The sequence below is a fragment of the Vanacampus margaritifer genome, chromosome 9 (assembly GCF_051991255.1).
Source record: "Vanacampus margaritifer isolate UIUO_Vmar chromosome 9, RoL_Vmar_1.0, whole genome shotgun sequence".
NCBI classification, from domain to species: Eukaryota; Metazoa; Chordata; class Actinopteri; order Syngnathiformes; family Syngnathidae; genus Vanacampus; species Vanacampus margaritifer.
Window position 1 is genome coordinate 9,316,238 of NC_135440.1, and position 15,143 is coordinate 9,331,380.

General features: G+C 39.9%; 1 protein-coding gene across 1 annotated transcript; it reads left to right on the forward strand.

The window, feature by feature from the left end:
- The first annotated feature begins 980 nt into the window (after positions 1–980).
- On the forward strand, positions 981–15,086 carry pop1 (POP1 homolog, ribonuclease P/MRP subunit). The gene is made up of 16 exons (XM_077576000.1): positions 981–1,076; positions 1,463–1,574; positions 1,831–1,974; positions 3,590–3,765; positions 3,864–4,121; positions 6,540–6,627; positions 6,722–6,900; positions 6,985–7,256; positions 7,331–7,424; positions 7,512–7,620; positions 7,693–7,812; positions 9,827–9,948; positions 10,714–10,905; positions 11,298–11,452; positions 12,271–12,504; positions 14,099–15,086. Exons 2-16 carry the CDS (start codon positions 1,466–1,468, stop codon positions 14,742–14,744), a joined length of 2,898 nt encoding a protein of 965 aa, XP_077432126.1. The 5' UTR covers positions 981–1,076; positions 1,463–1,465; the 3' UTR covers positions 14,745–15,086.
- Positions 15,087–15,143: the final 57 nt, after the last annotated feature.

Here is a 15,143-nt window from a genome sequence, read left to right on the forward strand (position 1 = left end):
CAGCATGCACTGTGCAGTAGGACGATTTTTTTGGGTGCAAAACAATACAAATGTTTAAACGTAAAAAAGCAATACAAAATATTAAGTCAAATAAAATTATTTGAAACACTATAATTGTGCAAGTTTTTTTTTGGATGAAACTAAATTTATTAAATTAGTTATTTTCAAATTAAAAAAAAATGCTATTTAAAAAAAAAAATGTAAACGATTATGCTGATTTTGTAATTGTGGAGTGTAATAATTGAAATTGTAATTTCATTAATTAATTGCAGAGCCCTATGTTTAAGTGTTCCCTTTTTGTGGCAGTATTTAGACATAATTTTAAATCAGTTACTATGACAGAAATCCTCCCCCAAAACAGCGGGGTTTCTATAATTTTAACTACGTAGGAGTAAAAAAAAAATTGTAAGTAGGAAAGGCTACTACTAGTTGTTGGGAAGACATTTCAGCATGGAGAAACAGCGTCCTCAAGCGGTCGACGGTGCATAGTGAGACTGCTGAAGAGATCAGCTTTTGTCATCTTTACTCACTTTGTGCATTTTCTACATTTGAATGAATTCCTAAGCATCCTCAGCTCTTCTTCTTTCATGCGCAATTTCTAACAAATTCTGACTAGATAAGATGCACAGCATTTTTAAAGCCCCTCTGGTTGGTGACGTCGCACGAGTCACGGCTAGAATCCAGTCAGCAGAAATCTTTTCGTTTCATATTCGTGAACAATTTTTGCACAAATATAAAATATCAAAGTTGCCCTAAGTGGCAAAGATGTAAAATAAAGAAATACAAATAACGCGTTTTTATACAAGATTTGCCGCGTTGAAAAAAATGTAAATATTGATCAGTGAAAGAATTTACTACGCATAATAAGGATCGCACACATAATAATTTTGTTTGATACAAGTAAACCGGTGAAGCAGCCAATGAGCCAACTTCGTCGAATGTTGCGCATTTACACTACAACTCCCATGAGCACCACATATCCGGAAGCAACTCGCACGTTGTTGGTTTCACACGCTGTCTTGCTAGCTTGAGTGGAACAAACACATTTGAAGCAGAATTTCTCTCATCCACGAAAGGTAAGTGTATCACTATTTTGTTGCGTTTTTGTTTGGCAATCACATAATGCCATAAATAATGTTGTTGGTTTGATAGAAGTGTTTGTTGTTTTAAGTTAGCCGGATGGGGACAGTCTAAAGTTTAGACGCTTTTTATGTAAAAAAAAAAGCTTAACGTTGAGTAATGTCCGAAACCTGTGGTAGTTGTCTTCAGAATTCATGTGCACATATCTACTCATGCTCACTTCAACATCTGAAAATATTAATCTTATCGCCCCATCATTTTGGATTTTATGAATGTTAAACATCTTCCTCTCCAAAGGCACTTTGTACCTTTAAAATAAGGCCAGGTATGATACCTGTACTCGCACATATCACCCTAAATTAAAACCTTTCTGCTTTTAAAGAAAATGTGTGCAGCTAAAGTCAAAATGCGACAGAAGAAACTGAGAAACCAACCCACCAGTGTGCAGTTTGCGTCCTCGTCTGTCCATGAGGAGGGCGGCCCCCATGCCAACGGTAACACTTGAACTTTTGACGTCTCTCATAGTTAACATATTATTAGTGTTGTTTGTCTGTTGTTCTTCTTATTTCCCTAAGGCTCACTACGCTTCCAGTTATTCTAGCTTCTTGTATAAGTTAACGGAATACACAGACAATCAAACCCTGTTTACAACCGACAAGCATTTTAGTTTAACATCTGATCTTCAATATCGTAGTAGCTTTTATGATGACGATAAAGACATTGCCATTCTTCTAATCTTTGCCATCTCAGGTGCAGGTGGTGATGGCCCATCTGGCAAAGATCCACCTTCAGTAAGAAAGAAACGCTCCCACCAAGAGACTGGGTGGGTCCGTGGACACCAGAAAGGTGGTACTGGTAGAGTCTATGCTGACAAGATGCCTCAGTTTCTTACCGGTAAAGAAACCTTTCCTTTTGTACTTGAGCAGACACTTGACAATTGAAGGGTTAATGATGCCTTGCAGTAAACATGAAAATAGTGTCATCAACTTACTGCTTGCGTTCTTTCAGTGTTTAATCGGAATTGTTTTGCTCATCGATTCAAAATTTGGTAACTGTATTGAACCCCCGTTTATTGCAGCTTGCACAGTTCTCCAAGTAAGAGGCTATTGCATTTTGGCCATTGATATAACAATGCTCACAAATATATATTTTCTGGGCACAATGAATATTAAAACATAAAAATGTGGTTTTATACTGTAGGAGCATCCTCTTCTTTCTCTCAATTTTGCTATATATCTTCCATAGACTTCAGTGCAACCTAGCATGTTGTGGTTCAATGCGGTAATACGCTTAAGGGTGCGCAATTCTTAATTCGGACTCTCCGCTATGCTGTAGTGTTGTCACGATACCAACAATTTGACTTCGATACTATACCTGCATAAAATACCTCAATACCGATACTGAAACGGTACCTCGGCAAAACTCTAAAACAACTTATATTTATTTATTATTAATTCAATATATTGGGATGTATGAATGTTAATTTATGTAAATACTATATATATTTATGTATATACTGTATGTGCTTTCACATTGCATGCCATATTGTTGAAGTACTGTATTTGACTGCATTTGATGTCATCCGTTTTAAATATTGGCAATACAGTGGCACTCCAATGTAATGTTGCTTGAGTGTGCGTGCATGTTTCTGCTCTTCCCCATTTCACTCCCAATTAGTCCAATGTGTAATCAAATACTACAAACTGGGAACAAAATAATTCACACTCAACTTATTTTTAAGGGAAGTGTCAAAAATGCGTCACAACCTGTGCCTGTTGCTCTGTCAGTCGTCTGAGCTTTTTCTATGCATAACTGTGATTTCCTATTGTGTGCCTGTTCATTGAACGCACCTTGAGTCCCCTGCAGGAATGATTGCTGCTTTTTCTTCTCATTCTCCACGAAAAACATTTGCTCTTGTTACAAAACGTTTCTAAAACTGATCATTGAAAACCACACGTGTGTTCTTCTTCATGTGTTTATTGAAAACATGCGTAGGCAATGCCAATGCTGTCATGTGGCTTCCACTCTGCTTGCGCGCTTTCGTGGAGCCTTAACTTGCGCTTCATGCTTCTCAACGAGTATTGCACGTCCAGCGAGCGCTTCAGTGCGTGAAGCCATCTTCCTGCGCCCTCTCGCACACACGCTGAAAGAGGCGTGTCGCTTACTTAAGGCGTTTTCCACATATCGGTAGACGGGCGTACCTGCCTTTAAAACAGAATTGGCCGGCTGTCTCGTATTTATTTTTTTTAAGTACCGGTACTAAGAAAAATTGATTCCGAGCCGTTTTTGACGCCAAATCATCAAGGTGCGGTACTGGTACTGGTATACCGTGCTACACTACAATGCTGTGAAGAAACGGTGGCGGCAAAATCCACAATATAGCTCGGCTTTGAACTGTGAACAATGAGCTACAATATAGTTGGGTTCACTGTAGACATGAGAGGCTTTTTGCATAGTTTGAGCAACAATTGCTAAAGTCCTTTTCGCCTTTGCTACACTGTATTCGTAGCTGGGTATTTTGCCAGGGCCAGGGCAGCAGAGGTAAATGCAATGCTGAAAGCTGTTACCAAGACAACAGCCAGCTGTCATGTCTTTGGAGCGCTTCCGAAGCACATGAGGAGAAGAGCGATGAGCCACAACTCTAAACGTCTTCCTTGCCGACTGAGAGAGATGGCTAACAGAATGGTATTGTTCACAAAGCATTTTTTTTTCACTTTGAAATCTTGAAAACACACGTTACGTTGCTTCCTGACTTGAGAAATATTTATTTTGCCCAACCACAGAGAGAGAAATGCCTGCAGGGCAGCGTTAAAAAAAAGGAGCAGGCCAAGAACAAGAGCCGCAAAGCTCGCCGCCGTCACGGAAACATGCTGCTGGAGTTCAACCGGCGGCAGAGAAAGAACGTGTGGCTGGAGACGCACATTTGGCACGCCAAGCGCTTCCACATGGTGAAAAAGTGGGGCTACTGCCTCGGGGACAGACCCACCTTGAAATGCTACCGCCCCAGCTACAGAGCCATGAGCACTCATTGTCTGCTGCAGGTATGGACTTTCACACGAAGCAGGAAAGGATGGTTTGCCAGTGATGGGTGATAAACTGCAATATAGAGAGGGGGAAACAAATCACATGTATAAATATATTGACACTTTTTCAAACAGTTTACTCCTTAGTTGAGCACCTGTTTGCACTGTGAAGGCTTTCATTTGCACAGATCTCCAAAGAGTAGGCAAGTCACATGTTACAGATTGTCTGTATTTTGTTCAGAAATCACTGCACGCCGACTCGTTACAGACGTAATGGTGATTGCTTTGAATATACTGTATATATATATATATATATATATAAAAAAAAACAAACATCTAGATTCCAACATTAGCTCCAGTACACATTTCATAAATTAATGCAATGAAATTAACACTGCATCATTATAAAATAAATAAACAAAACGAAATGTGCGTGCACACTGAACAGCCACCCGCTTTCCACTGTCCGCATCAGGCAAAGCTTTGGCTGGCTAGTTGACGTGGCTAAACACGATGCGGAACCGTAAGTTCACATTGTGTCCGGTGTCAACTCAACGCAGCACCAATCACTTATCATCACCTCAATGTCAGCGAATAAACTATACATCTACCTAGTATCGTTATCACGAAACAAGGACGGGGAGTAAGACAGAGAAGTCATGCTAATTGCTAAGATATCAGATGGGCATATAGAAACACCGAAGTAAGCGATTGGGTGATACAGTACACTTGTCACCTAGGTCTGACTGGATATACAGAAGAGGATAAGGGCTAGCGAAGAGAGGGGAATTTTTTGGGGGGCAGGATTCTGACTTTATTCTCAGAATTCTGACTTTAAAGTGCGAATTCTCATTTTAATCTCAGAATTCACACTTTAAAGTCAGAATTTGCACTTTAAAGTCAAAATTCTGAGATTAAAGTGAGATTTTAAGTCAGAACTAGAAAAAAGTTAAATTCTCACTTTAAAGTGGGAATTCTGGCTTTAATTCTGATAATAAAGTCAGAATCCTGCCAACCTTTTTTTTTTTTAATTCCTCTCTTCACTGGCCCTAATCCTCTTCCGCAGGATCCGAATTATAGTGGAGCGTAACAGAAAAATAACAAAATAATGCTACATGGGACAGGAAATTAATTTGTGTGCCACTACATACGTAAGCCGAGCGGATTGGCCTATAGATGGAATTCATTGACGTCACAGGATGAGATAATCTTGCTCCATATAGTGTGGCAACTTTTCAACGTACTCCCATTGTGTTTGCACCAAATGTTATGTTAATGATAATGTCATCCTCACCTTCCTCTTACGTTACTTGTGTAAATAAGGCGTATGCGTAAGGTTTAGATCAACACTTCTTCGAACGGTACATGTTGAAATGTTTGATTAATGGAATCGATTGGATTACAAACATTTGCCAGTGTCCGGACTCCATGGCGACTTTCACGTATGCTCTTTAGTAGGATGGCTTGATCCTAAAACATGGACATTCTTACGTCTTCTGTACTTTCGGTTTTTTGGTTGCGATGTGCATTTATCATTTGTGAATTAGAGGCGAAGTTTCTTGGGTTATTTTGAGACCAAGTTAGCTAGTTCCCTTTCCGCACTAGCATGTTACAACAACAGCAGCAACAACAACAACAACATTTTTTTTTTCATACACTTTGACTACAATTTCAACTTTTGGGCTGCTGGGAAAGGAAAATAGAGACCTTAAAGGTGTATTCAAGGATTCATTTTCAAAAAGTAGAAGCCAAACATTCGTTTGTCACTTAAAAAAAAAAAAAAGTGCATGTGGAAGACCATCCTACCAGCTCTCCTGCTCGTCCGGGGGAATAGCCTATCAAATGTCGGGAACGTGCGGGCTCATCTTCATCAGTCTCTGCAGCTAACTACCTAGCTTGCTACCGGCCAACCTAGCTGGCTAGCTACCTGCCTGCCTACCTAGCTAGCGAACCACCCACCTACCCCTCGTGCAGTATCGAGACGAATCCTGGCATTTTTCTTGTTAATTATATTAGCATAGATAAAGCATATCAAAAAATCACTTAGAGTGCTGAAATTTCACACAGAATGTCCAAACATGTTGAAGTTCTAAATTAGTATTGTCATTGTTATATGTGGAAGCCAAATGTTCACATAGCACAAGCGGTAATTCGCCAGGAGCTGGCGCCATTGAGTCCCTTTATAAATAATAATTGTTCATGTTTTTTTTATGCTCTCTACACCTGATGTGTTATAGTGCATTTCCCATAATTACTCAATTTATCCCTTCAATGGGTTTTCAACTAAAGCTGGAAAATAACGAATGTGTTCCCCCAAAAACTTCCTGCAACTTGTATATTTTCTTTCTTGATCTTTAATTTATTGAAGGTGCCACTTAGTTTGAAATTATGGTATATAGTGCTGTTTGAATCGGATTTCTTTTTGTGACCAAACAGGACTTGTCGTACTATTGCTGCTTAGAGCTCCAGGGAGAGGAAGACAAGCTACTGGATTGTCTGTCACAGCTGACCAGCAAGGAGGCTGGTGAGAGTGTGCTCCACCTCAAATACAAACGCAGATTTTAATTTGTCATATGGAGCCAGTTTGCATAGCATGTGCTGCTTTTCTAATTTGACAGGTCCTACATTCGCTCAAGGTTTGTGTCTGTCTGGACAAAGACAAGGCAGCGTAATGTTGTACAGGGCGGGACAGTTCCCCTCGCAGCCTTTGGGCCCGGTCACATTCCTCTGGAGACCTCGTACGTCGGGCTCTGTTCACAGGCAACTGTGGACCTGGGTTCATCCCGCTCTCAAACAAGTGAGATGTTTGGGTTGTTTAAAAAAAAAAAGAAAGTTTTTCTTTCTTTTCTTTTTTTTAAACTCAAATATTTCTTGCTTTCAGGAGATCCTGACTGAGTTCCAAAGTGTGTGCCAATGTGAGGCTGTTGTCCCACCGCCTGTGCCATTGGTTAAGCATGCAGAGGTAGTCTCCAGCACAGATTCGGAACCAAAGCCTGATAAAGAGCGTGAAATCAAGCACAGACCTGGAACGAAGAGGAAGCAAAGCCGCACGGATGCCAATGGACCTCATGCCAAGAAGATCCTGGGTGATGGAACCAGATCACCCGACACCCCTGTTACCTGGAAATCCCCCTCAACTGGAATATTGATCAAGTTTGTGTTGTTTCTAGTTGGGGTTGTTTGTAAAAATCTGCAAAAGACCACATGAAATATTTTATCTTTTGTAGTGACCTCACAATGGAGATTGTCCGATATCGCCTGATTGGACCGCAGTCCCATTCTGTGCTGACAGACGCTTTGGAAGCTGCTACAGACTGTGATGTAAGAGCTGTGAATTTTATCAGCATGGAAGCAAGAGAAGAATCTTTTGTATACCAACCAAGCCAGTGTTCTATTGTCTTTTATCAGGAAATGAGCAAATCACAGCCCTCCTGCTTCTGGTGGCCCGATCACTGCAAAGAAGAGAGCAAGATGACGCTGCATCAGCAACAAACTGATGTCTTTCACACACTGAAAGGTTGACTATTTCCATATCGGGGAATCTGCCACTTTGAACGTTTTGGTCAGCAAATTGTTGTCATTCATGCAGGCATCTACTCAACTACAGAGCTCCCCCCTGGCTCGGTGCTGGGGCTGACAGTTGATGACCCGAGGCTGACTATACCGACAAAGAGGGTTAAAGCTTTGCCCTGTGTAAAGGAGGCACAAGGTAAAATCTGTCCTACCACAAATGAGATGGCGGAAATACTGGCTGCTAATTACGACAGAGGCTAATTGTGGTTTACATGTATGTCATTTCTGTATATATTGAGTCTTGCATTGAAAATTTGAGTCCTGTTTGTAGACCTTTGCCAATCTGCCAAAAGGAGACATTATGAATTCCTGAGACCCAAGTATTTGTGTAGGATCCATTTAAAAATCAGTTTTCCATATATGTGTCCTCCTCAAATGCAAAGTCAACCTAGGGTGACCAGACGTCCTATTTTAAAGCCTTGGGTTATTTTTTTGTCCCGTTTTTCTTGCCATGTATGTCATATCGATTCATACGATAAACCCACTAAAAGGGAATTTCTTTCCTATTTACTTCCAAATTCACATTTGCGTTCTCATTCGTAGAAGGTGTGTTTTCGTTATACCGGAACTCGCACTACTTCCTGCTTCCATTTCTAAGAATCATGGGAAATGTAGTCCTTTTGTGGCAGTCGCGGGTGGTCAGAGCCAACGTTAGCTTGAGTTTTTTGGGTGGCATTTTTCCAATATGGCATCGGTGCGAGATCAACTACAAAGCCAGTTTCTAATAACTGCTGAGACCGAGCAAAAAATGTTGGATGTTTGGATAATAGTGAGTGCACTGATGGTTTAGCACTGTTGAACCGAGTTAGCATCAGCCCCCACAACCACCTTAATCCTCGGCACCCCCAGGGTCAACAAAAATAATTTGGCGCATTAACGCCCCCGAACACCGCATCCTCATCGCTGAAAATTGACTAGCGATGAGATTGATTATATTAGCAATTCTTTGCAATATTATGTTGTATGTGCACCTACTACTCTAAACATAGCATGCTGAATAATATTGCGTTTGTGGAATAACAATAAGGCAGCAAAATCCATCGTTTATTGTCCGTTTCAGGGGTGGCCATTTTGCCACTTGCTGTTGACTGAACATGACATCACAGTTGCTGAGATAACAACCAATCACAGCACACCTGTTGTCTGAGTTTGGTCATGTGACGTTCGTAAGCTGAAAGGTGATTGGTTGTCAGCTGAGCAACTGTGATGTCATTTAGTCGACAGTGACAAAATGGCCACCCCCTGGGTGGGTTTTGCTGCTTTATTTATATTCCACAAATGCAACATAAACCAGAATACAGTGTATAGACTAGTATAGAACATATTATTGTAATGTACATTTTTAGGTTGACTTCCCATTAAGTCTTTTGTTGTTAGTTTTGTTAGCCCACCTACATAAGATACAAAGAGTGTTGAGAAGAGCAGGTCCAATTAAGTCTGTTGTTGAGGCCGTTTCTCAGAGTGCACCTCTGGTCCTGTGCTCCTGGGGGGCCTCTGCTCAGCCATGCAGATGCTCCAGGTTCGAATCCTGGCAGGACCCTGTACTCCAAAAACGGCCCTCGGTGACGAATGACGGCTTATGCCCTACCTTAAAATTGTTATTTGTCGTTGCTTTGAACAGAGTGACACACTTTTCACTCCTGTAAATAATAGAAATGTTGCTCGGCAGCAAGAAGAGTGTGCCCCAGTTTTCTCCCTCGCTTTTTCACATCCCTGAAAGGGGATAAGCGGCATAAAAAATGAGCAAACAATTTAGTTTCTTATTATCTCCTTCAAATGAGGCTTATTACTCATTACGGAGGAGATGGATGCTCTTGTCTATAGGCTGAAAGCAGATATAATAAGGTTATTACAAAGTATAATGGCTTTCATTTAGAAAACTTTCTCAAAATTGTGTTGGTTCATCTCATTGAATACACTGTGTATTGTGAATATGTGATGGGTTAACACTGTCATGGATATATTAGATGAAAGTATCTTCTAAGTATTCAAGTTGCTGCTGTTTTAGATGACAACCAAGTGAAGCATCAACAAATTTGCACAGAATGTCACGATATGCAAGAAGCCGAAAGTGACGCCCCTGTCTGTTGAAGTGTAGGATTACACAGGGCCATGCTCGTGTGTGTATGTGTGTGTGATGTTTCTTCCAGAGGTGGATGACGAGAAGAGGAAGGAGCTGTCTTTGCGCGGTGTACCAGAACACTGTTGTCAGAGTTTCCTGTGGGAAGAGTCTGTGCGCAACAATGTCACAGAGAACAAAATTTCTGAACAGGTAACAGAAAATATCATTGTAACTTTTTTTTTAACTAAGAGAAAGTTGCAATTATTATTATTATTTAGGGATGTCGGACGATATTTTTTTTTTACTCGTAATTAATCGCATGACTTTAATAGTTAACTCACAATTAATCACAAATTTTATATCTGTTCTAAATTCCCCAACGTTAAGTTTTCATCCTCTTGTTAAAAGTGGAAAAAAATGTTAAACTAATAGAAATATGACATATTTTAGTCATTGATAGTCATTTCATAATAATTAATACAATAGAGTTAAAATTAAGAAGATGTACTGTATTATAAAAAAACAAGGGTGATATAGTGATTTGTGAAGTCTTTTTTTCTGCCACTAGATGGCATTGTTGCATTTGTAAGACATTAGTGACAATGTTATCAATGCATTTCCTTTTCATATTAAAAGCTATCTAATTTTTAACATCAAGTAACTTGTGAAATTCTGCACATTGTAAAAATTGTAAAATACAACGTGAACCCAGTCTCCACAAATATATGCATTATTAATAAATTTCTTACTGCAAAATTTTGATGTGGTCGTATCTGCGTTGCAACTGGAATTCCCCCAGTACAGGCTTTCCAAGTAAGGGGCGGCCATTAATCGCGCGTTAAAACATTAGTGGCTTTAAAAAAAACTAACTTAAAACTAACTAAAAATGTACGCACTTATTTTGCCACCCCTATTATTATTATTATGCTAAGACTAACTGTCTTAGTCTTTTGACTTGTGCCTTTCATTTCACAGGACTTAAACCGTATGAGGAGCGAGGTCCTTGTCCCCGGGTCCAGACTTAGTCCTGTTCCCCTGCAGGGTCGAGTTCCCATCCTGCTGGTTCACCAGCCTGGCAAGCAGCTGGGACACGAGATGAATTCCTGGGGTGCCGGATGGGACCTGTTGTTTCCTAAAGGCTGGGGCATGGCTTTTTGGATCCCGCTGGTCAGTACTGGGAACCACACTTCTCTTGGGCATGTGTGTGTGTGTGTGTGTATATGTGATTCCATTTTCCTTTTTCAGAGGGGGATAGAAAGCCACCTGCTATTTTTTTTAAGATTTTCCTTCTTTGCTTTCTTAAACCTGTTATTTTTCTTGCGAGCTTAACCTGTCTGTAACTTGATCCCCCACTTTAATAGGTTTACTGGAGTATTATTCGCTGGGCATGTCCGTATTTCAAGAGTTTTGTTAGTTTCAACATGGCCTGTTGAAATGTTCAATCTACCTTGAAATGAAAGGCAGGCTGGCACTTGAAGCCCCCGGTTTATTTTGTTTTTCAATCACAAAGCTCCAATGCTTTGCTTAGCCTGTCTCTCTTGCCTTTGTCCTTCTGCCAGGTTTACAGAGGTGTTCGCATTGGTGGACTAAAAATGAGTCGGACACACTCTCAGAATAAAGGCGTTCCTCTCTTCCCCCACGATTACCCTGACTGCCCTGCAGGAGCTCGTTTTCAGGAGGAGCAAGAGTCCGAGCTGCTTGAAAAGTTCAAAAGGTCACTTGAAGAATGAAATAGAACATTTCTTGATCTAACTTTTGTACTATTTTTTATTTTATTTTATCATAACAATAGGAAGCATAGTTTTATGTTAACTAATTCACTGCCATTGAAGGCTATAGACGTCAAAAATGAATTTGAACTATTTCTGTTAGTTTAACATTTTTTCCACTTTTGTTAAGAGTATGAAAACCTAGAAAAAAAAATTATTGTACATTTAGAACAGATATAAATGTTTTGATTAATCGTGAGTTAACTAGTGGTCATGCGATTAATTACGGAAAAAAATTAATCACTTGACACTCCTAATTCTTAATCTTTTCTTCTTTATTTTTTATTTATTAAAATTTTTCTATTTTTAATCATCTTTTTTTTTTTAAAGAAACATTCAAATTCCAGGTAAAGCTAAATAATGAAAGGGGACAGGAAGAAGTAAAACTTGTCTTCTCTGCCCCTGATTAAAAAAAAAAACACCTCACGATTAATCACAAATTTTATATCTGTTCTAAATGTACAATTCTTTTTTTCTAGGTTTTAATACTCTTGCTAACAAAAGTGGGGAAAAAATGTTAAATATAAATAGTTCAAATGATTTTTTTTTTTACGTCTATAGCCGTCAATGGCAGTGAATGAGTTAATGAACTTTTCTAAGTAAAATATTGTGTGATTTTAGATTATAGGTGGAGCAATGTGCGGTGGGTATAAAGCAGTATTTATTGTCATTCTCTGCGAGCTGCTGCCCCGTACTAAATTTGTCTTATAAATTGGGGAATTTGCGGTTTGACAAGGGTTTGACCATTTGCCCTCTATTCTAGACGTCCGCCTGCCAAAAGAACCAATTACATTAAACATGGCTGCCTGGCTCCATTCTGTTGCCCGTGGCAACAGCTGGCTGAGGAGTGGGATGTGATTGGAAGTGATAGAGAGGAGAGGAAGGGAGACATCCAGGCTAAAAGCACGACTCGGGGTGACACGGAAATGCAGTCCGAGATAACGTCACCACATGACGTCCCTGAGATGAAGCTGCAAACGCACTTCACTGTCCTGAGGTATGTTTTTTTTCTTTTCATTACCACTTTTAATGTAATTCCCGTGTCATATCAGTTAAATTCAAAACAGTTGAGTCTTTGCTGACATTTATCATTCCACACCTTTGAATCACACACCATTGCAGTGTTAATGTGTAAAAGTTCCCCAACTCTAATTTAGCCCTGAAACGAGCTTAATGGTGATTAGTGCGTCACTAGTGTGCGTGTGCGTGTGCGTGCATGTGCGTCTCTCTCTTATCTGCTGATGCAACACACAAGACATTCAGAATTTTTGACTGTTTCATAAATGGAAAAGGCTGTTTAAAAAGATGATGCAAAGTTTGCTCACAATTGTGTTGAGGTCAAAGCAAAGTCATTTCTGTGCTGTTGTGGCATCCATATACTTGATTAACTGAGTTTATCAGGCCATATTGATCAATAAATGTGTTTAGAGTCCTTTGTACTGACATTGCCTCTGGAAAGCACTTACAGTGATTAATGTTGGCCTTCGCACAGACACTTGAGGGGCTCGTCTAACTTTGCATGAAACAAGCTGTTATTTGGACGTTTACAAACTCACTATAATCTGCTGAACACGACTTGCAGCAATGTAAGACTTTAATGGTGATATTTGTTCAAGATGTTCTGCTGGTCAATGATGTAAGAGGATGTACTAAAATCTAAGAGGATTAGTTCTATCATTTGTTTGATCTATCATTGATTGTCATTCAATATATGAAAGCCTGAATTATTTGACTCCATATTGCTGCTTAACAAAAAAAAATAAAAATCATCGCTGAAACTTTTAGAGAACGTGAGAGTTTACGTTTCATGAAAAATGTTAAGGTCATGTCATCCAAAAATTCAAATTACTAAAACTTGCACCAATCTTCTGAGATTTGCAGACTTGGAATCCTTGTTGAATTCCCTTTCCAACAATACCTGCTTAGAGAAGATCGAAGGGTTCAAACAAAGGCGGCCACACCCCTTTTTGCTGAAAATGTCCAAATTTGGCTGGCCGTAGCTTCCAAACCACTGCTCTGATTGATTAAAAAGAAAAAAAAAAATTGTCTTGTGTCGTCACAATCAACAAGTACACCAAGTTTCATTAACTAATTTGCTCCCCAATACGTTATGACCTGAGGAGGTCGCTTAAAGCAATGGTAGTTATTATAAAAAATGGCCAGCAGGTGGCAGAGTATAAGTGATCAACCAGGGCCATGTTGCAACAAGCCCATTTCCCCAGTATTTTTGACAGATTTGTAAATAATGATGAAACTTAGCTATATTCTAATGTTGCTGCAAAACGGATACAAATGTACTTTTTTTCTGATTAAAGAAGAGACTCTGATCTTTCTTTTGGTAGGTTCCATGTTTTTATAGCAATAGAACACAATATTTTGCGGGCCTTGCAAAATCGGTCAAAATCCAGTAAAACAGCCTGGAGCGAAGGGGTTGCTTCAGTGAAAATGGCTGGGAGTAAATTAGTTAATAATCAAAATCTGCTTGATTCACCTTACTGGGTGATTGGCTTAGAATGACTCAGAGAGAAAAAAATAAATGTTTTACACTTATTGTTTACGCGTACAACAAATTCTACAATTTTGTTTCCTAGGAACAGGAAGTCATTGCGGCTTCTCTCTAGTTGGTGCAGACCCACTTCATCTAAAGGTCAGAGGTCTTACCGTGTCGGGGAAATGCCACCTCTAGACCATACAGCAAAGACGTCATTCCAAACAAGTCATGGGATGAGTTTGGTTTGGGTACGTCTTTCACTTTTGTCGAAGGGCAAACCAGACCTGCATGCCATGGTGTCGGTACCAACTGCAGATGACCTCAAGCTGTTGAACAAAAGTCCCGGCAGTAGTGGCCCTCAGGAGCCCCCCCACAGGGATCACTTGAAAAGCACCATCAAGCATGATAAGAAGAATAAGAAAGGGGCTTGTGATAAGACGAAAAGTAAAGACACTCCTTCGTTGGAAGACCCCCAGTTATCTTGTCCCGCTTCGGATTTAGTTTTGGGAGTGTGGCCAAATCCCCTGCCGAGCGTCACCTCTCACTGCTCCCGAGTAACACTCGGCTGGGTGACTCAGGCCGACTTCTCCTTGTCGGCAGGCTGCGGGGAGGCTCTGGGCTTTGTGAGTGTCACTGGCCTCGTTCAAACACTCATCAGTCAGCCTGTGGAACACAGAGGGATGGTGCTGCTGCGCAACCCTGTGTCTCTACACTACCGCTTTGCTAAAATTAACATAGAAGTTTGAGTGGAACGTGCAGAACCATTTTTTTGTTTTATGGGGAAATAAACACCTTCCATAATAGCTGGATGACTAAGTTGCATGATGCTTTCTTTGCACGGTGATCGAACTGAAATCATGTGCCTTCTTTCATTTGTACATGCTGTAAATTAATGGTAATAGTCAGCTGTCTGGACCATGATATAGATTACTTGACGTTTGTATGCTAATCATGTTCCATTTATCATTTTTGTTATTAAAACACATTTATGTAATACAGTATTTATTTTACATGTAGCATTCATATGCAGTCTGTCAGTATTGTTTTGATGTAAAATTTTGTTGAAAATAAAACACAACTGCATCCTTTTTTTCTTTTTATGTTTATCAGAGTCATAGAGGACTATATGGATTTATTACTACTAT

Excerpts from the sequence above, each read along its gene's own strand:
- pop1 (XM_077576000.1), top strand. The coding sequence starts at position 1,466 with ATGTGTGCAGCTAAAGTCAAAATGCGACAGAAGAAACTGAGAAACCAA. Across the intron at positions 9,949-10,713 it reads AGAACAAAATTTCTGAACAG|GACTTAAACCGTATGAGGAG; the intron begins GTAACAGAAAAT and ends TTCATTTCACAG. Across the intron at positions 10,906-11,297 it reads TGGCTTTTTGGATCCCGCTG|GTTTACAGAGGTGTTCGCAT; the intron begins GTCAGTACTGGG and ends TCCTTCTGCCAG.